Source organism: Dipodomys merriami, unplaced genomic scaffold (assembly GCF_024711535.1).
Source record: "Dipodomys merriami isolate MVZ:Mamm:240054 unplaced genomic scaffold, mDipMer1.0.p SCAF_148, whole genome shotgun sequence".
Classification (NCBI taxonomy): domain Eukaryota; kingdom Metazoa; phylum Chordata; class Mammalia; order Rodentia; family Heteromyidae; genus Dipodomys; species Dipodomys merriami.
In genome coordinates, this window is record NW_027202804.1 from 2,383,332 (window position 1) to 2,408,232 (window position 24,901).

Below are 24,901 nucleotides of genomic sequence, written 5' to 3' on the forward strand. Positions count from 1 at the left end.
AGATAGATGCATATATACATACATATATGGATGGATAGATACATAAATATATGGATGGATGATAGATATGTACATACATACATATATGGATGGATAGACAGACAGACAGACAGGCAGATAGATAGATAGATAGATAGATAGATAGATAGATATAGATAGATAGATAGATAGATAGATAGATAGATAGATAGATAGATAGATAGATATGTACATACATATATGTACATACATACGTACATACATAGATATGTACATGGATAGATACAGAGATACATGGGTGGGTGGGTGGGTGGATGGATGGATGGATAGATGGATATATAGATACAAAGATGGATGGATGAATAGATACATAGATACATGGGTGGGTGGGTGGGTGGGTGGGTGGGTGGGTGGGTGGGTGGGTGGGTGGGTGGATGGATGGATGGATGGATGGATGGAGAGAGAAAGAGATAGCTGTGTCCTTGTTCTTTCTCACTCTGTACCCATCCTTCCTCTCTTCCTCCAGAGAGCTGGCCTTGCTGAACCACAGTCATCCTAGATGCTGAGCTTGGGACTCTCCGTGGGGACATGGGCAACAACTCCTAGAGATTCTCTCTGCAGAAAGCTTTCTTCATACACTGCAAGCACTACAAAGCCCAATATGTAGACTCACAGCATGGCTTCAGACAAAGTTAGTGACTTCCTGGGTCTCCCACATTCCCATGACAGGCCCCCACTTCCCAGCTCCACGTCCTAACACAGATTCCTAGCATACAACACACCCGCTACCGTTGGGTGCTCTAACCCAATCAGGTCACATTTAATTCTGTCACTCATCCACAACCTAGAATAAATGTAGTCTGAACAATGTTGCCATTTGGACAGATTAGCAGATACAATATTGAAACAGCCTATTCATTTATTATTTTAATTATAATAATTATTACTATAGTAATTATTATTAAGGACTATAGCAAAATACAAGAGCTTCTAACATCTCTCTCTAATACATATGGATGTTGCTCAATTTCACAAACTCTTGTGTTTATCCAGTGAGTTGCTCAGGGAATATATTATTAAGGAAATTACTGAGCAAAAGAAATTAGTCTCTTAGGAATAATAACATCACAGGAAAAAGTAAGATATTCACTGTTTTTAAAAGTCACTTTGCTTCCTATGAAAATAATTATGGCTTGTGAATTCCTATTCCTTTAGCTAGAATTAATCTCCTATAGGCATGTCGCCATCAGAGAAAAAAATAAGAAGAGCAATCCCCATGACAGCATACCAAAAAAGAACAATTTCATTTGGAAAATGTACATGGTTTTACTCCCTCCCTCCCATGAAGGCTCTTTACCATAATGATGATTTGGGGATCTTGTTGCTTGGCCAGATCGATGATATCCACGTCGTTATAATAGAGATTCTCTAAGCATCCATGAAAATTTTTATGCAAGAATGACACAGATTTTGCAGGTGCTGGAATCCCTCCGAAGCTGATCTTAGAAAGAAAAGTAGCATCAATAATATTGTTTAGTGATTTTTAGGATAATTATGATGAACAACTAGCCCTGTCATCAGCACACACAGAGCAAATTTCCATCAAGTCACTCTGGAAAAGAACAGAGACACGATTGTTTTTAATACCTAATGTTCACGCATGTAGCACTTATTGATACTAGAGTTTGACAATTCCTATAAGTTGTTCATCACGTCTGTTTTGATATAGTACTTTCCCAGGGGAGGGGGAAAATGCATCTGTCTATCCAGGGTACGCAAAAATCTGTTCAATAATATCATCATAATGATGATGATATTTCATTTTGAATATATTTTAGCATAATCAATAGTTGTCTTTGTATCAATTGTTAATGGATTAATTGAAAGTGTTCGTGGTTATAGTCTCCCTCATAAGTCTAAATATTGATCAGAAGCACCCTATAACACAAAGAAATCATAAAACATATCCTATATTTACTGGTAACAATGGGATCTCTTTCTGGGGAAAATTTCTTCCATGTGCAGCTCTAGGATTACATATCTCAGTTAAAAAATGATTATCGCATGCTATTGAATGATAAATTCACGCATTTGTCACGAGACCATCAATATGAATGCAATTATTGATCACCTTCTGATGAACGTGAGTTAGGCTAGCCAGCCCTATGAAGTGGGGGAGGGGGAAGAGTGGGGGGGGGTCCTCTAGCACAGAATCTCTGCTGGAAAGTTAAACTACACATCCATCATCAAAATCTCATCCTAAAGAAAATCTGTATTAATTGAAATGTAACCATCACACCTCATAATCAAGATCCAGGTAACTGAGGTCTCCCTGTGCATGAAAACGACTCTTGTGCTCATCCACTGTGAAGTTGACCTGTTTGCCCCGTCGCTGAATGAGCACACTATGCCAGTGCTGGTCATCGAGCAGGCTGCCCAGGGTGAGATTGGTTGGAGAGTGAGTAGAGGGAAGTTTAGCTTCATCTAGGAAAGGATGGGGAAAGACAGCATCGTTATTCCCAGGCGACACTGCCCTGCAGCATCTCGTAGTAATTGCAAAACGGGGAGCTTCGGTGTAACAGTCTCTAGACCTGGTTGTAATCCCTATCACTGTTAATTCCTTTTATTATCATTACCAATGGCGTGGCCATTGTCTATGTAAATTTCATCTTTGCTACAACCTCATTATTTTTACTACTGCAGTATTTTTCAATGACCCATGTCATTCTTTATGATGCTAGAAAATAGCCATGTCACTCTCTCCGAGAGAGAAGAGCCAAGGAGAGGCCTGTACCATTCCCAACATAGGAAACATTTTGACAAGAACGAGGAATACAGTCATACAGGCAAGCCCTGGGATCTGAAAATAAGACCGCGGTAGTGCCAAAGAGAATAAGCTCTGAATGCATATGGTTTTCTAAGGGCTGAGTTAATGGTTCGATTTTTGAGCAACCCACCAAGGAGTTTTACCTGCATTGATGAGTAAAAAAAGTCTTCCTCCTCTCAGCTCCAGTGTGATGGAATCTCCACCGGGCCCTGCTCTGTGGAGCAGGATCCCAGCACTCTGCATGGTTTTGAATTTCAAAGAAATCGTATCTTTCAGGGGACTCAGAGATTTTTGATTGAATCTGTAGCGCAGGGAACTTTTTCCATCAAGATCAACCACCTCTGATCCTAGAGGCAAAGAGAGTAAAGGTCATTCGAAGGACAAATATGCTTCCATTAAAGCATTTTGAGTCTGTGTCTATGTTTGTGTGTCTATCTGTGGACATGTGTGTCTGTGTATACGTGTATTATATGAGTATGAGTGTGGGGGCATGTATGTGTATATGTAGGTGGGTATGTGTGTATGCCTGTGTAGGAGTATGGGCACACAAATTTGTGTGTGCATGTGTATATACATGTCTGGCATGTGCATTGTGTACATGTATGCATGTAAATCGTGTAAGTAACGTGTGTACATGTACATGTATACATACACAAACACATGTTTGTGTCTGTATGTGTGTATGTATGTATATACGTGTATGTATATGTATGTATATGACCACCAAGTATATGATCCTATTGAAACCCCAAGTTGATTCCAGCTTCGTTTGTTTTTTTTTAATTTTATTTTACTTTATTTGTGAACATACTGTACAGAGGAGTTACAATTACATGGGCAGGATAATGCGTACATTTCTTACCAAGCATTGCAGCCTCCTCCTTTGTTTACCCTTCACATTCCTTCCCAGCCTCTCTCCTCCCCCCCCAATCCCTATCCTTCTCCTCTCCCCCCACCCCCGCACCCACGTTGTAAAGCTCGTTTTCGACATGAGAACTTGTACTTCTCATTGTTGCAACAGGTCCACCTGTATCCTTAAATGACTTGTTTTTCCCCATCTCCTCCACAAGTTATACTGACATCAAATATAGTGAAAGCAGGGGTTATACTGTGGGGGAGGGACATACAAAGCAACAAAGAAATAATCTTATAAATGCATTAGAAACACATGCATGAAAGAAAAAAACCATTAAAATATATATCTAAGGTTTCATTTTCCTAACATCACATTATCTGACCTTTTCCGCTTGACTCATACATATACTAGATATTGCAAATAAGGGAAACCATGGGGCTTATGTTTCTTTGGGCCTGGCTTACTTCACTTAATATAATTTTTTCCAAGTTTTTCCATTTCCTAACAAATGGGGCAATGTCATTCTTTCTGATGGAGGCATAGAATTCCATTGTGTATATATACCACATTTTCAATTTTATTTATTAATTTCATTATAGAATTCATGACCTAAAATATTTTTAGATATACACCTCACTTTTTTTTTTACACTGTTAAAGGCTATATTTCTTATTCCATCACAAAAGGAAGTCAGAAAAAATGGTCATAGTCAATATACGACAAATTACATTTTAACAATCAATATTTGAGCAACATTCATGAAAGTAATTAAAGGGGCTCTTTTTGCTTCAGAAAAAGCAATGGAGGTATCTGAAAATTCTTTCATCCATGTACTAGATCACTCTCTCTCTCTCTCTCTCTCTCTCTCTCTCTCTCTCACACACACACACACACACACACACACACACACACAAACACACACATACACACACACACACACACACACACACACACACACACACATACTCTCAACTGGTAAAACTCCATTTCCAGTACCCATTAAGCCACCCTGTATTCTGCCTTATTATGTAATTCTCATGATTAAGGAACCATAGTCAAGGGCAATGCCATTTCTTGCCTTCTCAAGGGCATCATTGGAAAGACATTTAGCTTAATGATATTGTAAGGTTTATTCTGCTGCATTTTATGTCATAACTGGGACACTGACATGTTTTCTCAGCTTTCTGACAGCGCCTTCCCTACTCCTTGTCAAGATCGCACCAGTTCATCTGAAAGAAGATGTCATGTTACCCTCGTGCCATAATAGCACGTTTGTCAAAATCAATTGCACCCTGAATCACACACACACACACACACACACACACACACACACACACACACACACACACACACACACACACACACACACACACACACACAGTCCAAAAAGAAAAAGAAAAAAATGCTCAGAATACTCAGGAACCCAAGTAGCATTTTCTACATTTTACAGATCAAACAATTTTTTCCTTTAAGATAATTACTCTTGAGTATATATTTATGTAATAAGAGCAGAGGTTAAAGAATCCCAATAAAATGTGAATCAGTGTTTCCGCTGGTAAGCTAATTTCTTCCAGTCCACCCACTAACATGACAGCGCTCAGCTCAACACACACGACCACGACTGCTTGTAGTGCAACTTCTCCATCAAGTCTCAGAAGTACCATCATCCCAATTATTTTCACTATTTTATATTGCCATCTTTTGACAAGTTAGGGGTTTCATTCTTTTCTCATGTGGCTTCCTGACATGCTGATGAAGAATTCATTCGCCAAGCACACATGAATAAACAGTGCACTTTTTCAGAAAGAATTGTGTTAACTAAACAATTATACCTTGTTATATAGCTGAATAAATGCACATAGGGGAAAACAACAGAACTTCGTGTTGAGTACAAATGACACGTTCTGCAATTATTATATTACAACAAATTAAGAACAAATTCGATAAAATAGACTTTAAATGCTGACACATTTGGAGCAATGCAGTTATCTCTGAGTTAACGGATTGCTTAAAGGCAACTATCGCAGTAATGATTTCATTTTAAATGAAGACTATTTTGGGAATTAGCTACCAAGAGACTTCTTTTTCTACCATAAAAGGTCCAGCCTATGTTACTTCAGCCTACTATTTTTCCCTTTTCACTGTTTTTTTAATTATTATTATATTACAATAGTCATATTTGTCTTCTGTAGTACCTAAAGCTTTTGTGGCTAGACTATTTCCCTCAGCAAAAGAAAACATAACTGCAAATATTTCAGACAATGGACACTTACACTAATGATGTGGTGTTTCATTTCTTGTAAGGCTTACACGCTTTCTACTTAACAGGTGTGGAATTGTCTATGCAACCATGGATGAAGTCATGGGAGTAGAGGTTTTAATCCCATCATATTTGAGACGATGCTAGGATGAAAGCATGTATAGGAAGAGCAGGGCCTAGGCCCTCTGGGAGCTTCTATATAGGAAAGATAAACATTTCCCAAATGAACAAATCAGTTCATTAAACCATTACACATTGTAACAAGTGCTTGGATCAAGTGGACCAAGGTTATGGGTTAAGGTCATTGAGAAAGGTCTCTTTCAGGTCTAGAAACCTGAGGCTGCTCAGCAATCAATAGTAATCTATAGTTGTCACGCTCTAAAATGTTTCCCCATAAACTAGATCACTCCTGGAACATTTAACTTCCAAAGGCTTAGGTTTTCTCCCAACATAGTTAAGATCACTATGAGGAAAGAAACTCTGAGACTACTTAGAAACCCCAGTGACAGGAAAGGATTTAAAGCCCAGCTATAGGAGAGAGAAAGAGGCATCCTTTCACCAACTATGTCTAAAGGAAGAAGGTACAGGTGGAGTGAATTCAGCAACATACAGGAAGGAACTGAGTCACAGATTTCACATGAGTATTAACAGCCTTCTTTGTGGGGCGGGAAGGAGCCAAGCATCATTCAAAACATGGGTACATCATCCGTACAGAAATAGTCAACATACATACATGTAATGTAGAAAAATGTTCTAATGATGTTTAAGAAATGAGCATGAATCTTCACATTGTTTCTTTAGACAGAACACTCACAAATTCAAGCTGTTACTCATGACTGTTATCCTAGCTACTCAGGAGGCTGAGAACTGAGAAGCTTAGTTCGAAGCCATCCTGGGAAGAAAAGACTAAGAGACTCTTATCTCCAATGAGCCAGCAAAAAGTCAGACATAGAGATGTGGCTCATGTGGTAGAGCTCTAGCCTTGAGCGAGAAAGCCAAATGAGATCATGAGGCTGTGAGTTCTAGATCCACAGCTGGCCCTCCCATAAAAGAATATTCACTTACAAGAACTCACTTTTTACTATGCTTATGAAAAGTAATCTGCACACATGCGTGCGCGCGCCCACGCGCGCACACACACACACACACATACACACACCCATCTCAGGGCCTTGCACTTATGCTGCAGGAATTCTACCACTTATGTCTGCCTCCATTCTTTTTTTTTTAGGTTATTTTTCAGATAGTCTTGCACTTTAACCCAAGCCACTTCTGACCACAATTTTCCCAAACTCTACCGACTGAGTAGCTGAGAATACAGAGGTGAACCCCTATACTCAGTTTCAAAATATGATCTTAAACCATCAACAACAAATATTGAATTGTGGGATATAAAATAAATGATGTAAAACTGGAACTACTTAAAATTTTAAAATGAAAAACAATCTTTCAACCTTTATAGAGAACATTTGAATGCTATATATCAACAGTACTTAACTCTTCTAAGAAGCGATTAGAAAGACAAACATATCCACACAGTCTGTATTGAAAGTGACTGTACCACACTGTAAAAAAGAACTGAAAAAACTGGACATAAATCAAAGTAACAAACTCACATATCACTACTGCATGAAAGCACTTTCTAACAGACCAAAATGGAAGTGGCTCAATTCTAGATGAGTTAATATGTGTCCGATTTTACTATTTATTATTATTGCCAAATACTCTTTATGTAGTAATACTATTTCAGCATTTTTCTTGGACACCTAAATAGGACTGCAAACACACTCACTCCCTTCAACTTTCTTTGAATAAACTTTACCATACTTCTAGTTCTTTCATTAATGGCTCAAACATTTAAATGAGTCATGTTTGCATTCAGATACCATATCATTGACCAGAAAGCAATATTTCAAGCTTTTGCCATTATTGATAATGTTCTGAGAATATTCATTATCTACTGTACAAATATTTTTTGCCTTTTCGGACTCTTGAGAGAACATTACCAATGTAAAGAAAGACATTCACACAAAAGCAAAATTTCTGGGTGATTCACCACAAATTTTCCTTGTTGTTTTCTGGCTTGGCTTTTGTTTTCTTTGTTGTTATTTTGAGACAGGGTTTTGCTAGCTACTTCATGCTGAGTCCTCCTACTTCAGCCTCCTAAATTTTGGGATTATAAGCATGTATACACCATCATACCCAGCTCATGATATTTCCTTAAATTGAAACGAAACTATAAAAGATCTAGAGGGAGTATACAGAATCAAAAAAATCAACTCAACTCCATATGTATTTGTTTAGAAATGCTAAACATCCAAAATGATATTAATAATGTTCTTTCATAATATTCATATTATTCATATTAATAATTGTCCTATACATTCTTACCTCTTTTCAAACATTTGGTGTTTGGTGCCTGAACAGTTTGACAAAAGATAACAAGGAATATGGCAGACATTTCCTAGGATCCAACTTTACTCTCTGTATTTAGCTGATATATATGTGTGTGTGTGTGTGTGTGTGTGTGTGTGTGTGTGTGTGTGTGTGTGTGTGTGTGTGTGTGTGTGTGTGTGTGTGTATGTATTATGTATGTATGTATGTATAAAGTAAAAATGTTAGAAGGAAAATTAGAAATATTAGAAAAGTGATTAAGTGAAATGCAGCTGTATGTCAGTGGCTCTTGCCTATAATCACAGCTACTTAGGAAGTGAAATGGATAAGATCAGATTAGAGACCACCCAGGGCTGAAAAATTCTCAGGCAGAAAAGTTCACAAGACCACTACCCAATCAGGGGCTGAGCCCAGAGCACATGCTTGGTATTCTAACTAAAATAGAAAGCCGAAATAGGCTAGGTGGATCATGGCTCAGACACTTGCCTGAACAGGAAGTGAGAACCTATTCAAAAGTAACCACGCCAAAAACAGAGAAAGACTGGAGGCATTGCTCTTTACAAGAGCAACTGCTTAGAGAGCAGTATGGAAGAGGTGGGGAGGAAGGAAGGAAGGAAGGAGAAAGAGAGAGGGAGGGAGGGAGGGAAGGAGGGAGAGAGAGAGAGAAAGGAAGAATGAAAGAAATAAAGAAAGAGAAAGAAAGGAGGGAGGGAGAAAGAAAGACAGAAGGAAAGAAAGAAAGAAAGAAAGAAAGAAAGAAAGAAAGAAGAAAGAAAGAAAGAAAGAAAGAAGAAGAAAGAAAGAAAGAAAGAAAGAAAGAAAGAAAGAAAGAAAGAAAGAAAGAAAGAAAGAAAGAAAGAAAGATGGAGGGAGGGAGGGAGGGGGAAGAAAAGGAAAGAGGGAGGGAGAGAGGGAAGGAAGAAAGGAAGGAAGAAAGGAAGGAAGAAAGAAAGGAAGGAAGGAAGGAAGGAAGGAAGGAAGGAAGGAAGGAAGGAAGGAAGGTGAGAAATGTGTGACAGTGACAAAATGTTTAACAGTAAAAACGTTCCATCCAAAGCTTTAAGAGGAGATTGGTTACTTGACCTAAAGGAAGAATGTTTTTCAAATTGTAAATTTGATCATTACTGTGCTGATTATATATTTAACTGTTTGGGCTACTATAAATACCAATAATCTGGCTTTGTCGTGCCCTGACTTGTCATGGAGAAGACCCTGCAAATTGCCCTGACCTGTCTATTCCCTTGGAGCCACTGGTAACAGTGCAGACTACAATTCCACCATAGCAACCAGCCCAAAGTCTATGTGGGTAGGGATCCTGGCTAGACCCTGGGCAAGGGCGGGCTGTCCTGTGGTCTGAGTCACAAGTAACCACAAACATTGTCACTAAGCACACGACAACATTTTTAGCTTCTAATTCTGTGAATGCCAAGTCCTCAACTCAAGGTGTTGGCAGGGATTGTTTTTATAATATATATACTAGAAATATATATTTTATATTAGAGACTACCCATGTTCCTTGGTTCATGGCCTCTTTCTCCATGTATAACACCAGTTTGAGAGCATTGTCAACTCCCTCCTCCCCTTTTCTTCTTTCCTCCCCCCCATCATCTACTGTCCTCTTATTGTGATTACATTGCAATTACTTTGGCTCCATCTGAATAAACCCAACCATCTCCTATGGTAAGAACTTAGCCACAGCCACAACAGCACCCATGTGGTCTAAGGTAACGTGCCCGCCATCTTTGCAGGCTTCAAGGCTGCTTGCCTTGGGTGGGACATTATTCTCTCCATCTCAGGGGAGTTCCTTCACCACTTGGCCTCGCTTCCCCATCCGCAATATGAGAATCTCAACGGTGCACTCTTCAAATCCTGCAAGAACATTATCTCTGCATCATTTTTTAGAAGCTGGCACGTGATCATCAATAAAAGTTCACAACTACAAAGACCAGTGCGATTACTGATTAATTAGTAGAACATCTGAGCAGGAAAGGGGGTATGGAAGACTAAGCATGATCAAATAAACACCTCCGGTGCACTTTCCAAAACGTGATGCATTTCTGAAGAAATGATTATCAATGGCATTATAGCCAGGTTAAGTGGCAAGAGTGATTTCCCACCCCTCCCCCCACCCCTTAGGTTCTGTTCTTCCTGTGTCAGCTGCTGCCTGAGATGAGTCAGTATAGCAGCTGTGACTGGCCTGAGAACCTCCATAAACGCCTCCCACCTCCAGTCAGCTCATTAGAGCAAGAATCAAAGAAAGCAGAGACTCCCCAAGACCAGGCCCCTACCCCAGATTCACTCCTCTTGTGGCTCTCTAGACAGAGTCGATTTCCTTTACATGATGTGGAACTATAATTACTGCTGGAATTGAAAACTTTCCAATAGAACATATCCAAACTTCTTTCAGGGAGTTGTGTCAGAAGAAATCTTTTTTGAAACAGGTGCTCTTCCCTCCTTCCTGCTACACATATTTATGGAGAGAGAGCTTTCTGGAAACACAGCGGAAGGCCGAACAATGCATACACACACAGAGCACACGTTTTCTTTTCAAAGAGCTCCAGGTCTATGGGGGAAGACTGGCATCCCTGCCAGGTGATTATTCATGTCTTTGTTCAGAGTTTTGCTTCTGGATCAGGGCAAGATCCCCGATGGTTTGGAAGACGTAGAAGGGAATTGATCTGCTTCCACCTCTGAGAAGGACATTAACTCAATCGCAGAAATGTTTTATGTCCTTCAGCAGCACGCTGCTTCTCTACCTCTGCATATTTCCAATGCAAACATACTGATCGTTGTCATCTATTCTACTCATCTGGTATTTCCACCCTCTGTTTCTTCATCTTAGTCCTGCTTCAGACACATGAGGGCTCTTGAATTTTAAGGAGCTGTCACTTGCCAAAAAGCAATTTCCTTCCCACCTCCCAAATGGATTACTAAGAAAAATCATCAAGAGTATGATTTCTCAAATAGCTTGATAGGCCAGCCATAGCACAATCAATGGGGAAGAAGCTCTCTCCCAGGGCTCTGGGAAACAGTCACTCCCTTGGCTTTGCCAAAGACCAGCCAAATTAGGGCCTTGGAGATTCTAACCTGGGACCCAAGAAGACAGGTTGCTGCATGGTTCTGTGGCAGGTGACAGTGTGAAAGCTATTTGACGGAGCAGCTACAGTTATAGAAATACAGCTAGTTACAGAAAGCTATTCTCTGAAAGTAAATAACCCCATTGCCTACTGAATTGTGCCAGGGAGAATGAATATGCTTTATTGATTCATACTGTCGTCGTTGCTTGCAGAAAGTTGTGGAAGTGAGCAAAAAAAATCTCCCTCTGAAAGATATTTCAGAGATGAATTGACTCTGCCAGTTAAACTGTGAATTAAGGCATTATTAATGAGTTCAGATAACAAAAACACTTAAAAGAGAAAAAATTGGAAGCAAAATGCATGAAAAGGAAACCAGAATTCAAGCATAGAAATTTTCTTTTTATTTTAAAGGTCTTCAAAGAGTTCTACTTGAAAAATAGAATACTCATTCATTGGGGACCACACCCCAAATACAAATAGGACAAGACTTATACCTTTAAAAAAAATCAAAGAACAAAATAATAATTTAGATTCTTTCATCAGTTGGAGGAAGGAGCCATAAGCCAAAATTCTTCTTGGCTGAATCTGTAGTCCGCCTTAAACACAGATCACACTGTTTTCTTATTTGAAAATTATGACTCATGAATTACTAAACAAACAGAGGTCCAATTTGGACTTCTAAGAGACATAAGTCAGACCAAGTCACTATTAAACTATTATAGAGTGAAGTATTCAAGCACCAGCATGATGTATAGGCACTCGAGTACAGCATTACTCAACCGGGTTTTTAAGCCATGCAGGGGAAAGATCAGGCACTCCAGAACTCTACAGGAAATAGGTTGTACTAATTTTTTTTGCATGGTAGCATAAAAGAACACAGAATGATTTAAGAGACTCTTAAGTTTCAAACAACTAAAATTAAGAGTCTAAGAAGGAAGAAGGAGCAGAAGCAAGGCCTGCACAGAACCACAGAGAAATGTGACTTCACTCTTCAGGTTTTAAATAGAGGGAGCTAGGGTCAGCAACCGAATGCTAGGGTGTGGATCTGTACAAACATGATTGTCACCAACTAAATGCATTCTCTGTATAGGTGGCATTAGCAACATTGACTACTACCAAGTGGCCCAGGAGAATGTAAGCTACACCTCCATCTTTAATGTTTATTTGCAATAACCAAAGAATGGCTCCCAGGATACTTGAAATGATGACAATTCTTGGCTTCTTTATTCAGAACACTTAGAAGATAACCTTAGTCTCTCAGGGTGTAGGAAGATGCTGGGGAAACCAAGTGGAAATGTCAGAAGGCATCAGTATTTGCTATTTTCTATGACTTTTGGTATCTTTCTTTTTTTTTTTTTTTTTTTTTTTTGGTCGGCCGTGGGGCTTGAACTCTGGGCCTGGGCGCTGTCCCTTAGCTCTTCAGCTCAAGGCGAGCGCTCTACCACTTGAGCTACAGCGCCACTTGGTATCTTTCTTTTAGCCCTTAACAACATCTCATCTTAGAGATAATCTCTCGTTTCATCAATTGCTCCCAGGTGAGTGTTGTACATCAGTGATTGGTATAGACATATTTTTTCAGCTTATATCATGGCCAACCAAAGTATTTTTTTTGTCAGTCATGGGGCTTGAACCCTGGGCCTGAGTGCTGTCCTTCAGCCCTTCAGCTGAAGGCTAGTGCTCTACCACTTGAGTCACAGTGCCACTTCTGGTTTTCTGGTGGTTTATTGGAGATAAGAATCTCACGGAGTTTTCTGTCCAGGTGGCTTTGAACTGCCATCCCTAGATCTCAGCCTCCTGAGTAACTAGGATTACAGGCGTGAGCCACCGGTGCCGGCAACCAAAGTATTTTTAATTCACCTGCCAAGTGCTACTATAGGAGCCAGGTTAGACCTGAGACTCCGTCCCGCCCCGGGGGGCTTCCAAAGTAAGGAAAAGAGTCCAGGTGTTAAACTAAGCCAGCACACCATTTGCTTTATAGACTTCCATTTCTTTCTCTTTGCATTTACACTCTAAACATTTTTTTTAAAAAAGGGGGGGGAACAAATGTTGCCTTTATAAAAAGAAAAGAGTATCAGGGTTTGAAGCCAGCTCGGGCAGAAAAGTCCCCATAAAACTCCAATTAACCTCTCAAAAACCAGAACTGGTGCTGTGGCTCAAGTGGTAGAGTGCTAGCTTTGTGTACAAAGAGGCTCTGGGACAGTGCCCAGGCCCTCAGTTCAAGTCCCATAACCGACAAAGACAGAGAGAGAGAGAGAGAGAGAGAGAGAGAGAGAGAGAGAGAGAGAGAGAGAGAGAGAGATCAGGTAAGCTATCCCTGTTGTCCAGATGTATCTTCAGAGTGTAAATGATGGGTGAAAGAAAGGAGGAGAGCTTCTGGAAAGATTTGAACACATATTTAAATTAGGTTGGCAATCAGAGACATAAGTGAATACATAGTAACCCAGGTGGGGCAGAAAAGAGGATGGCAGGAAAGAGAGGTATGGGTATGAGAAGGGCTGAGAGGATGAGGAAGATGGGAAAAGCTGGAGGGTTGGATGGCGATGAAGAAGTAAATGGAGCTGCTTGACAGGGAGTGGGCTGACAAGCAGAAGTCTTTGGCCATAGGAAAGTTTGGTTCTAGGTTTTGTTGTCTGTAGCCCTAGGACATAATGATCAATGTTCAAAAATGGTCTAAAGCAATGCCCTTACGCCCTTAATGTATTTAACAAATCTCTCTACAACTAAAGGTATTTCTTCCCAGCACTAAGCATGTGCTAAAATTTGTCAGAACTTCAGTTTCCTAGCTCCTAACTTCTTCTGGAATTTTGAATAACTCATGTTGGTTATATGAAGATCAAGAGTCAACAGAAATGAAAAATGATAGAAAGGGTGATATTGATGGAAATGTAGTGTACTCATAACCTGCCTTGTAGCATTAAAACCCCTTTGTACAGTTACTTTTTAAAAATAATAGAAAGTAATTAAATCAAAGAATTGGCAGAAGAGTTGAGAAGGTTGCCAGGCAGGGGTTAGGACGCTTTCTTCTCTTTGTTCTTTACAATGCTCTCTTCTCAATGTCAAGCTACTATGTGAACTTTGAGTCTTACTTTTCTCAGTAGCCTAGAAAAAAAAATCTATTACTTTCTGTTTGGGCCTTAGAGAAAAATAAAACTGTTGAATGTGCATCTCCCTGGGTAAAGTATTAAATGTTTTCACATCTCCATCTTTTTGTTCTAATTGTTGAACTTCAGAGCTCTGAATTCATTTTATAAACATATTTATTTAGCGCATAAACATACTTATTTAGTACCCTTGTTTATTGGCAATAGGGGTAACCAAATGCAAGCTCCTTTGCCCTGACAAACTTAAAAAGCAAATCATCTCCTTTGTAAACATTTACAGTCATCTTGCCACTTGCTTTTTTCTTACTTTTTATTATCTTTAAATAATTGTACAAAGGTGTTTCAATTCCTTTTTTTTTTTTTTGGCAGTAGTAGGCTTTGAACTCAGGACCTCAAGCTTATTAAGCTGATCCTCTAGTACCTGAGCCACACCTCCGGTCCCATTTACTATTATTTTGAGTCACTCATGTACTTAGAGTTGCCAGGATTCTAAATACTCTCATCTGAAAAAAAAAAATTTAAAGACCAACTTTCTCTTCTTTTCTCCCTTGGTACAGATTACACAGGAAAAGTCGAGGATCCCTATTTTGTCATTTCATTAGTATTCAAAATAAGGAGTTAGGTCTTTGGTGATGAACAGAGCTATTCAAAAATTACTATGACAAACTCAGTCAGTTAAATATATTTCGTATCTTTTGAAACTCTGAAGTTACTGTTCTTACTGATGCTATGATAGTCCGTGAGAGGTGTTTTAAGTGGCCCTAAAAACTTTGACAAGATCCTGATGGCTTCTGTCATTTTCTTATTTTCTGTATCATTATAATAACTAGCTCCATTATAATAGTAATAGAATTCCTGTTATCATCAAATTAAAATATTAAGACTATAAACTTTGCAAAGAATGAGAGGATTTAATACTCTGGATTTTAGCCTGAGCAAAAGCTATTTTCTTTTTTAAATGGTGACATAAAATAAGATTCCTCCACTAATAAATAATCTGAGGGCAGGATCTACGTCTAACACTCTTTGGTCAGGGTTTAGCAATTAGCACATAAGAGGTGCTCAATAAATAGACACTGGATACAGTTGTGGCTATTCTTTTTAGTAAAGATAACAAATTTATTGCTGTTCTTTCTTCTTTTATTTTTTTTTCCTTTTGTCCTAGCCAGTCACAAAATATGAAAGATCAGTATCCTGAACAGACAGAAGATAATTATCTACATCTCTTTCAGTTGATTCTTTTTTTCACCTTGGTGAACATCTGTGACTTGCCATGCTTTCTTATAGTGCCTGTGTATGTGTGTTCTAAACAGACATCTGCTGCCGTGAGGGGTTGGGCCTTCAGTCATAGGGTCATGGGGTTCAAGGCTTTTTTTCTACGTTGAGGCTACTGGGAAGTGTTAGAAACTTGAAGAGGTGGAGCCTAGGGGATGTCTTTTGGTCATTGGAGTCATGACCTTGAAAGGTGCTATGGTGCCCAGTCCCGTCCTTTCCTCCTTTATTCACATCCCAGCCATGGGGTGAACAGTCTCCCATGGTCATGTGCTGTCCTGCCACAGGCTCCCAAATGACAGACCAGTGCGCGGTGGACTGAAACCTCCAAAACTGCAGTTAAAATGAAGGTCATTATTGTGGATGCTGTTGTTTATAATGTGATTATCTTGGTATGTGATACCGAAATGGAAAGTGAATGCTGATAGGGTATAACCTCCACTTCTAATAGTTTTTCTTGCACTATCAAATGTATGGTCTTTTTTTTTTCTCTGCCAGTCCCGGCCCTTGAACTCAGAGCCTGGGCACCATCCCTGAGCCTCTTTGTACCACAGCACCACTTCAAGCTTTTTCTGAATAGTTCACTGAAAATAAGGGTCCTGTAGACGTTACTTCCCAGGCTGGCTTTGGCAAACTTCAGATTTCAGCCTCCTGAGTAGCTAAGATTACAGGTGTGAGCCACCAGCACCCCGTTCTAGGCTCATACTTTTGAAATGGGCTCATGCTTCCTTTATTAGAACCCATCATTTCCTTTTACACAGTCTTCATTTAAGCAATGAAATGCATTAGTTGAGGGTGCATTTGTTCTCATCCAACCTTTGAACTCTGTTCTCCCTCTTTAGAGGTGGAGTGTACCCCTGGGTGGATTGGAGAAAACCTCCCTGAGCCTCTCCTACCCTTGCTCCATTCATAAATTCACCCCTCCAGACGATGAATGACAGGGTAAGGACCTCCGGCTGCAGGCAGGCATGAAGGGGAGCAGGAAGGCTGGACACATCCCCCGATCTGAAAGTGGGGTACCAGGGAAGTTGTCAGGAATTGATTTCTATGTTAAGAAAAGAGGAATAAATGAACTTTCTAGATGGAAGAAAGGAAGGCCTAGCATAGACTTCTTGCCCTGAGCATCCTGCGAAAACTACTGCAAAGGAACTGAAATTCATTCCATACTGCTGGACAGTGCTCCTCACTCTGTGTTTGGGAAACAAACATGGCCGGTGGAAGGGACTAGAGAAAAGGAATTGCAAATGTACACTGAGGACATTTACCGCCACAATTCACCCCCGCTTGCTAAGGGCCTGCAGGCAACGGCTTCTCCCCAGCTCTTCGCCCTCCACTGCCTTTGTTTACCATAATTTTCTTGGGAGCATTATCTAGTCGAGAAGCACTTCCTCCTCACCAAAGATTTTTCTGTTCATCCTTGCTCTCTTCCATGGGCTATATCCTTCCTTCCTCCTCTCCAGATCGATCACCAGACTCACAGCTGCTATGGCCAAGATATCTAAAATGTATACTTTCTGTTTGATGCCATAAAATTGCGCTTCTGCTTCCCTCATTGCTAGGAAACAAGCTCGAGATGACTTGTATAAGAGGAGGACATGCTTTTTGCGATGGATTTTCCACTGGTTTAGTGTCCTTTTACAACTAGGTATGGCTCCATCTTGGTGAGGAAGGAAATTAGGTGTGGCCTCTTTTGCCTGCGATTACCGCGGGACAGCGTGCCTTTAGGAACCACACATATTAGGCACAAGGGGGCTGTCTACAAAAATATGTTCAACGTCTAAAAATAAAACAGGATAAAGGACTTGCTTTAATTGTGGTAGAGAGGCATAACCATTTTCCAAACATGACACTTTGTACTTACGCTCTTCGCAGTAAGACAGGTGGAACAGTCTGATTTATTAATGTGATATTTATGTAACTTTGTATTCTCAATGTTGGAGCCAGAAGCTTGGAATTCTAACCTTTCAGATTTCAAAGGCACTTGAACTCCATGAGTCAAGAATGGAATTGATTCCGCCTTTGTTGCCCTTCCAGAACCTATTTATACAACCTTCCAGACAGTAACTCACAGTCCCCGCACACAGCGACCACACTGGTTTTCTAGGGTTAGACTCAGCCATGTCTTGAACACATAAGAACCAGAGACTCTGATGGGTCTTTGGTACCTCTAAATTTAGCCCTCCCACCTGCACCTCTTGCATTAGAATTCTCTGCACCATTTCTGCTATCTGGATTATTTTCCAAAGCTGACCACTATAAATTTTCTTATATCAATCTCCATTTGTCACTTACGTTGCCTCTTCTGCAATTATGATAGGACAGTTTGCATTCCGTGAGTATAAATGTTTTCAACATTTCCTCATATCCTTATGAGGAATATATATTACTAGCCAGGAGTAAAGGTGCATGCCTATAATCCCAGTTACTCAGGAGGCAAGGGCAGGAAGATTTGAGTTTGAGGACAACCCTAAGCCAAATTAACAAGAGCTGATCTCAAAAACAAAAGGTGGACACAAGGGCTAGGGTTAGAGATCAAACGGTAGATGCACTTGCATAGCAGGCCTGAGGCCCTATATAATTTTCTCCCTATGCCCAAAGCATAGAATTCTCTTTCAGCAAATGTTGGTATTTGGCCCAATGGTGTGTACATCTATGATTCATACACTCACCAAAAGCAATGGCATTGGAAGTGATGCTATAACTAATTTTAAATTTGAGATCTCACACAAGTTGTAAGATCCTGGACAAAGTTCCTCATTTCTCGAAGGTTCCCTTTCTTCCACAGAAGGAGATGTGAAATGCTCTGTGATGTATAATTCCCAAGGGAATGGCACAGCCAGCCAAGAATCACATTAAGTTGGCACAGGCGGGAGATACAGGCAGTGGAGGCTGGCAGGTTACAGAAAATCCTTCGGCCTTGCTTACGCTCAGGGGAGGCTTCCTTCACTAAGCATGGATAGGAGGCCCAGGGCTGCTAACCGAGAGAGAGAGAGAGAGAGAGAGAGAGAGAGAGAGAGAGAGAGAGAGAGAGAGAGAGAGAGAGAGAGAGAGAGAGAGAGAGAGAGAGAGAGAGAGAGAGAGAGAGAGAGCTTCCCTATCTTCAGCAGCATTTTTCCTGCTTATAGTTATCTCCTGTGTCTGGAGGGGGAAAAAAATCAACCTAATCTTGCTTTCTCTGTTCTCAAAATCTTTGCATCTGCACTGATAGGCTTTAAGCCAGATCCAGGAACATAAGGAATGATCTGAGTCATATGACTCAGAAAACTTAAAGAAACCTGTACCTTAACTGGCACCAACACTTGGACACAGTGACCAGAGCAACATTTGGTTTGCATCTAATTTGCATCTGATTTGAGCAATCAGGCACAGGGTTGAGTTTCTCTCAGACCTCGTTTACTCTCTAACAAATAAGTGGGACGAGGGTTGAATTCGAATACGTCCCTTCAGAACATGTGTGACACACGCAGTAATTGTCTCCTCTACTATGTTATAATAAATATTTTTCTAAGATAGGCATTCAGAATAAATCAAGAATGTCATTATGAATGTGAAGCCTGCTGGAATTTGTTTTCCTGACAATCCATCATGTAGCATGCATTTTGACAAACTCCGTGACCCACGGAGATCCACCATCTTAGCAGAGCAAAGGTATTTTATTTCAAAGGATGATTGTATCATTTTTTAAGGGTGTTATTTGGGAAGTGAGATACTAATGTAATCAGAAGAACTAAGCTGGGAGAGGGAAGCCAGGAAAGCCGGGAGTTCAGTCAGGCAGATGTTGAGAGGTTCAGCTGTCCAATGGCTCATATCTGCAGCCCCACAGCTGGAGGGAGGAAGAGCCGGAATCCTGGGCTCTGGCACACATGACTGAAAACCCAGCCCCCACCCCTTTCTGTCTGTGTGGCTTGAGCGAGTCGACTGCTCTAAACTTCGGTATTAGCAGATTGGGCAAATGCAGAAGTAGTTGGTAATATTTATCTGGGCTCTTTTGAGACATCATAAGCTGATTATTACAATGCACATATTAAATACTGAAACACATATAAGCGCTCATGCAAAAGTTTCTATCTTCAGTCTTAGGAAAATTAATGCTGTTAATGTTGGTGCCATTGATACGGCTATTACTATTATATCAATACATTATTATATCAATATCATTATTATTCTGATGGCCCTAAAATGACTAGCAGGTTTGTTGAGTGATAATGGAGATGGGTACCAAGAAAATCACTAGACACCCACGGAGATATGTATCTTTGCTAAAGCATGAGCTCTTGCCCAGACACAGTGAAAACCACTTCATCATATTCTTTGACTTCTTTATGACATGCTTTCCTTTGATGTACATAAAGTGAAGCAGAACCTAGTTAGGATTACATCATAAAGCAAGAGAGAAAGAGAGAGAGAGAGAGAGAGAGAGAGAGAGAGAAAGAGAGAGCGAGAGAGAGAGAGAGAGAGAGAGAGCATTTAAACAAAAACTATAGTGGCTAAAAATAACAGTTTGGGAGAAGACAAATGAGCTAGTGCAACTGAATCTCTCTCAACCTCTGACTGTTTGTCTGATAATTGTAGATCATCTTCACTCACTCATTGTTCTCTAATAAAGGAGTATCCGGCAGGATGGTTGGCTTGATGTAGACTATCAATAACTTTTAGGTCCCTTCCCCACAAAGAGATATCATAAAATGCCTCATTAAGAGGAGATGAAGTAAAATCGGTGGTTGTTCTCTTTTCATGTGACAACATTTCAAACACATTTTATATTCTGACAGAGATCTTTACTTATATTTTCTATTAATTTATGCTGAAGGCATAGTGTATTTGAAAAAGGAATTAGCACTTTATTTTTAGGCAAAAGAGGGAAAACATTCTTTGGTTTTCTAACACTTGACTGAATAAACTAAACGAACCTCTGTCTCTTTCATTAAATTCGGGGTTATCTGAATGAAACACCAGCAAAGTATAACTCCTCGAGGGAGAAAGCTCTAACATTTAAATTTTTGATCACTCAATATAATGTATTTGCATATATTACAAATATCTGTCTATCCACAAGCTAATTTCATCTCTGAATTAAAATGTCAAGAGTGGTAGCTACTCAGGAGATTGAGATCTGAGGATTACAATTTGAAGCCAGACCACGAAAGAATGTCCAGGAGACTCTAATCTCTAATTAATCACCAAAAAGCTGGAAGTAGAGTTGTGGCTCAAGTGACAGAGCACCAGTCTTGAGGGTAAAACAAAAAGTTCAAGGACAGTGCCTGGGTCCTGAGTTCAACCCTCGGGCTGGCACCAAAAACAAAGTTGGAGTTGAAGATGAAAGTCAATAGTGACATTCATGGACACAAAGAAGATGTTAACCAGAAACCTTTCCATCTGAAGGTCTAATTACCTACTGCAAAAGTGTATTTTTGGTTAGTGGCCTGGCTTCTTAAGCATGTCCTTTAATATCTATGTTAGTGTGTTGAGTAAACGAACACTTACGGTAGGCACATCCAAACACCTCGATCCGCATCCCAATTCTGCCCTTAGGATTCCACTCTAGAGGAAGGAAGCGCAGAAACCTGGCTTTGACAGAAGGCTGTAGCCTAGAGTACACAACGCTGTCTGCGTTTGCATTTCCTGAAAATCCCTAGAAAAGAGGGAAAGAAGGAAATCAATGTCCCTGGAGAGCATCCATTTCACCATCTTCTAGAAGAACCATGGGCAATGCAGGTTTTACTTTATCATGAGGCCAAGGGCCAACTCCTTTAGAGAAATCAGAGTCACAGCTTTGTCCTAACACCTCTCTAGCCACAAAAGTTGTCAAAACTTTTTGCTTTACTAAGAATAGTGTAAATCGTACCAGACACATTAAAAGTAACTTTGGACTGTGATATCCTCAATAAAGATTGCTTCTAAGCTGGGTGCTGGTAGTTCACACCTATAATCCCAGCTACTCAGAAAGCTGAGATCTAAGGATCGCAGTTTGAAGCTAGCCCGGGCAGAAAAGCCCATGAGACTCTTATCTCCAATTAACTATTCAGAAAAGGATGGAAATGGCTCTGTGACTCAAGTGGTAGAGCACTAGTTTGGAGCCAAAGAAGCTCAGGGACAAGTACCTAGGCCCTGAGTTCAAGCTCCAGGGTGTATTGAAAACCTATGATCTGGTTCAGCAAAGAAGGTGCTCATCCCCTCCATGAAGAAGCAAAGTTAGGATGTGTATCTCTCCATCTTCTTCATTAACATAAACGAAAGCATCACCAACATGAAGTAGGAGCCACAGCCTGGTATCGGGTGCCAGGCATCAACCGCTCACAGCCTGAGACACACATTCAAGTTGCTAAATGGAATTGCAAACAATAAAACTTTGGAAAGACCTATAATTAGACTTCCACGATCTAGAATTTGAAAGCTCCAAGAGACCTTCAGAATGATGCTAAGCCAGCACAGTCAAATTGCAGCTGAAGACATTAAAGGTCAAGAAGGTGGAGGGGGGAAAAATCCTTTGGTGTTGCAAAACCATTGTTCAGGAAGCGCTGGTGCCATGTCGTTTCCTGCAACATCAGGATGCACTGTACGGAGGCATAGCTCACCTGCAAACCCTCGCTCTTATAGCACCTGCTAACCTGCTTTTATTATTTTTTTCCTGCATGAGACACTTTAGCACTTCACATACAGAGAAATCAACATAAACCGGAAGTGTTCTCCATCATTCGTGTTTCATTGATGCTTCACCTCCTATCCTTCCTCTCTCTTTCTTGCTATTCCTCTCTCCTCCCCCTTCACCCTTTCTTAGCTGTAAAAATCAGTATATGGGCTGGTGCTGGTGCCTCCAGCCTGTAATCCTAGCTACTCAGGAGGCTGAGATCTGAGGATCATGATTGAAAGCCAGTCCGGGCAGGAAAGTCTGTGAGACTCTTCTCTCCACTAAACCACTCACAAAACCAGAAGTGGCACTGTGGCTCAAGTGGTAGAGTGCTAACCTTGTGCTGAATTGCTGAGGGGTAGCACCCAGGCCCAGAGTTCAAGCCCCACGACAGACAAAAAAAATAGCATATGTAAAAATAACATAAGCAATGACATATGCAGATTCACCATGGCTGATCTCAAAAGGCAATAGGACAGGAGTGAACTCAATGTAAACATCAAGACTCAGGCAGTCTGTTCATTTACCTGCTTTTCTTTCTATACACTTTTACCAGGAATTTAGAAAAAAAATTGAATACAGTATAAAGAAAAGAAGTTGAATGTTTCATGACCAACTTAATTTGATTTGTTTTAGCAACCAGTTCTCTGCCCTCTGGCCCCATTCATACCTCCATATACCCATTTTTAGGTTTATCAACCCCAGGTACCTACAAATTATAGGTAAAACAGATTATCTGTGGTAGCAAATAAGAGCCAAAATTGCCCTCTTTATCTCAATGAGGATCATGCAGATTCATGAAATGCTCTCCTCTTACAAAAGCAACATGAGAGCTAGGTGTGTGGTAGCTCACGCCTGTAATCCTAGCTACTCAGGAGGCTGAGCTCTGAGGATGACAGTTCAAAGCCAGCAAGGGCAAGAAAGTCTGTGAGACTCTTACCATCCAACTAACCACCAGAAAACCAGAAGTGGAGCTGTGGCTCAAAGTGGTAGAGTGCTAGCCTTGAGCAAAAAGAGCTCAGGGACAGCGCCCAGGCTCCAAGTTCAAGCCCCAAGACCAACCCAAACAAAACAAAATAAAATGAAACAAAACAACTCATAGTTTCTTCTTGGCCCTCAACCATTACCCACACCCACACCCACAGTCCCAATGTCTTCCCCTTACTGGACAGCAATAAGATCTGTAAAGGTAAATTAAACTATAGCAAAACCCCAACACCTTATGCAAACACCCCAGGGTCTTCCACGTTTTAACCTCACTGGACCTCCTTGACCAAACCAGGTTCCTTCCTACTGTGGCTATGCACAGAGAGTCAATTCTGCTTGGGAAGCCCCCTCCCCTTCCCATTCCCCTGCCTGGGTGCTCTGCTCATTGCAAGTCTGGGCCCACACCTTGCTATCTGAGACGGTCTCACCGAAACTGAGCATCTGGCGACCCCTTGTCCCAGGCAGAACTTCCTGCTTTATTTTGTTTATTTCGCATGATTAAGGCAGGGCTGGGTTTCTTGGGGTTTGATTATTATTAATCCGCTTGTTTATCTTACTCTGCACAAAGGCACAGCAGTAACTTTGACAGCCTTCCATCCACAATTCTGGGAACACTGTTTCTTCACTCAAAGTGGTTTTCTGTAAGGTAGGACTGTAGGTTCGATGTTTGGGAAAGATGGCTTAGAAACAAAACCAAGTCCAACACACTCCTCCATCACAGGGCCTTTGGGAGTGGGTCATGTGACCTGACGCATCATCTATGACAGGAACAGTTACTAGCCTATCTCCAGCATAATTGGTCACAAGAATAGCCCTCTCTCCAAACTTATTTTATCATTGCTGTAGATTGAGGCTGTTTTGCCTACCATACACTCAGACTAATATTTCGAAGAACATACACATCAGACATTGTTTAATCCTGATAACTAGACTCTAACAACCAGACTTTTCTAGAAAGTTCTGCCCTAGTCCATTAGTCAATTTTCCCTTCTAGAAAGTTCTATCCTGTTCCACTGATCACATTTTTTTTGTACTAACCAACCTCCATACCAAATGTCTACAGCACCAGATTGTTCCTTTCTACAGAAATGCCTAGCATTTGTACATGGTCATTGCTTCAAATGTTTCTTCTAGAATGGTTGATGTCAGACAGTGGTTTCCCAAACTTAGATTATAGGGTAAAACTTTCTATGTTCTGAGCTTGGTCACTGGTGTGTATGCATGTGTGTGTGCGTGCACGTGTGTGTGTGTGTGTGTGTGTGTGTGTGTGTGTGTGTGTGTGTGTGTGTTTACGAGTACTCCAAGGTATTATGAGCCAGGTCTAAGAATCTAGCCTGCAGACATGCGCTCTAATAAGTAGCAACACGCTGTCTAATCAGATCTTTTCATACTCCTGATTCCATTTCCTGGGTGCCTCTGGCATCCTATTACAATCCCTAATTACAATTCCTTGCCAGCTGAACAGCTGGATGATTAATTAGATAACCTTTCAAAAGATCTCACTTACTTTTTTTTCAAAA

General features: G+C 40.5%; 1 protein-coding gene across 1 annotated transcript in view; it reads right to left on the reverse strand.

The window, feature by feature from the left end:
• LOC138826693 (contactin-associated protein-like 4) overlaps positions 1–24,901 on the reverse strand; it is a 231,888-nt gene that overhangs the window by 97,030 nt on the left and 109,957 nt on the right. The window contains exons 4-7 of the mRNA XM_070021932.1: positions 21,251–21,398; positions 2,950–3,153; positions 2,279–2,463; positions 1,337–1,480 (exon numbers count right to left, since the gene is read on the reverse strand). Of these exons, the coding sequence (XP_069878033.1) occupies positions 1,337–1,480; positions 2,279–2,463; positions 2,950–3,153; positions 21,251–21,398 (681 nt within the window). The remainder of the gene's footprint in view (positions 1–1,336; positions 1,481–2,278; positions 2,464–2,949; positions 3,154–21,250; positions 21,399–24,901) is intronic.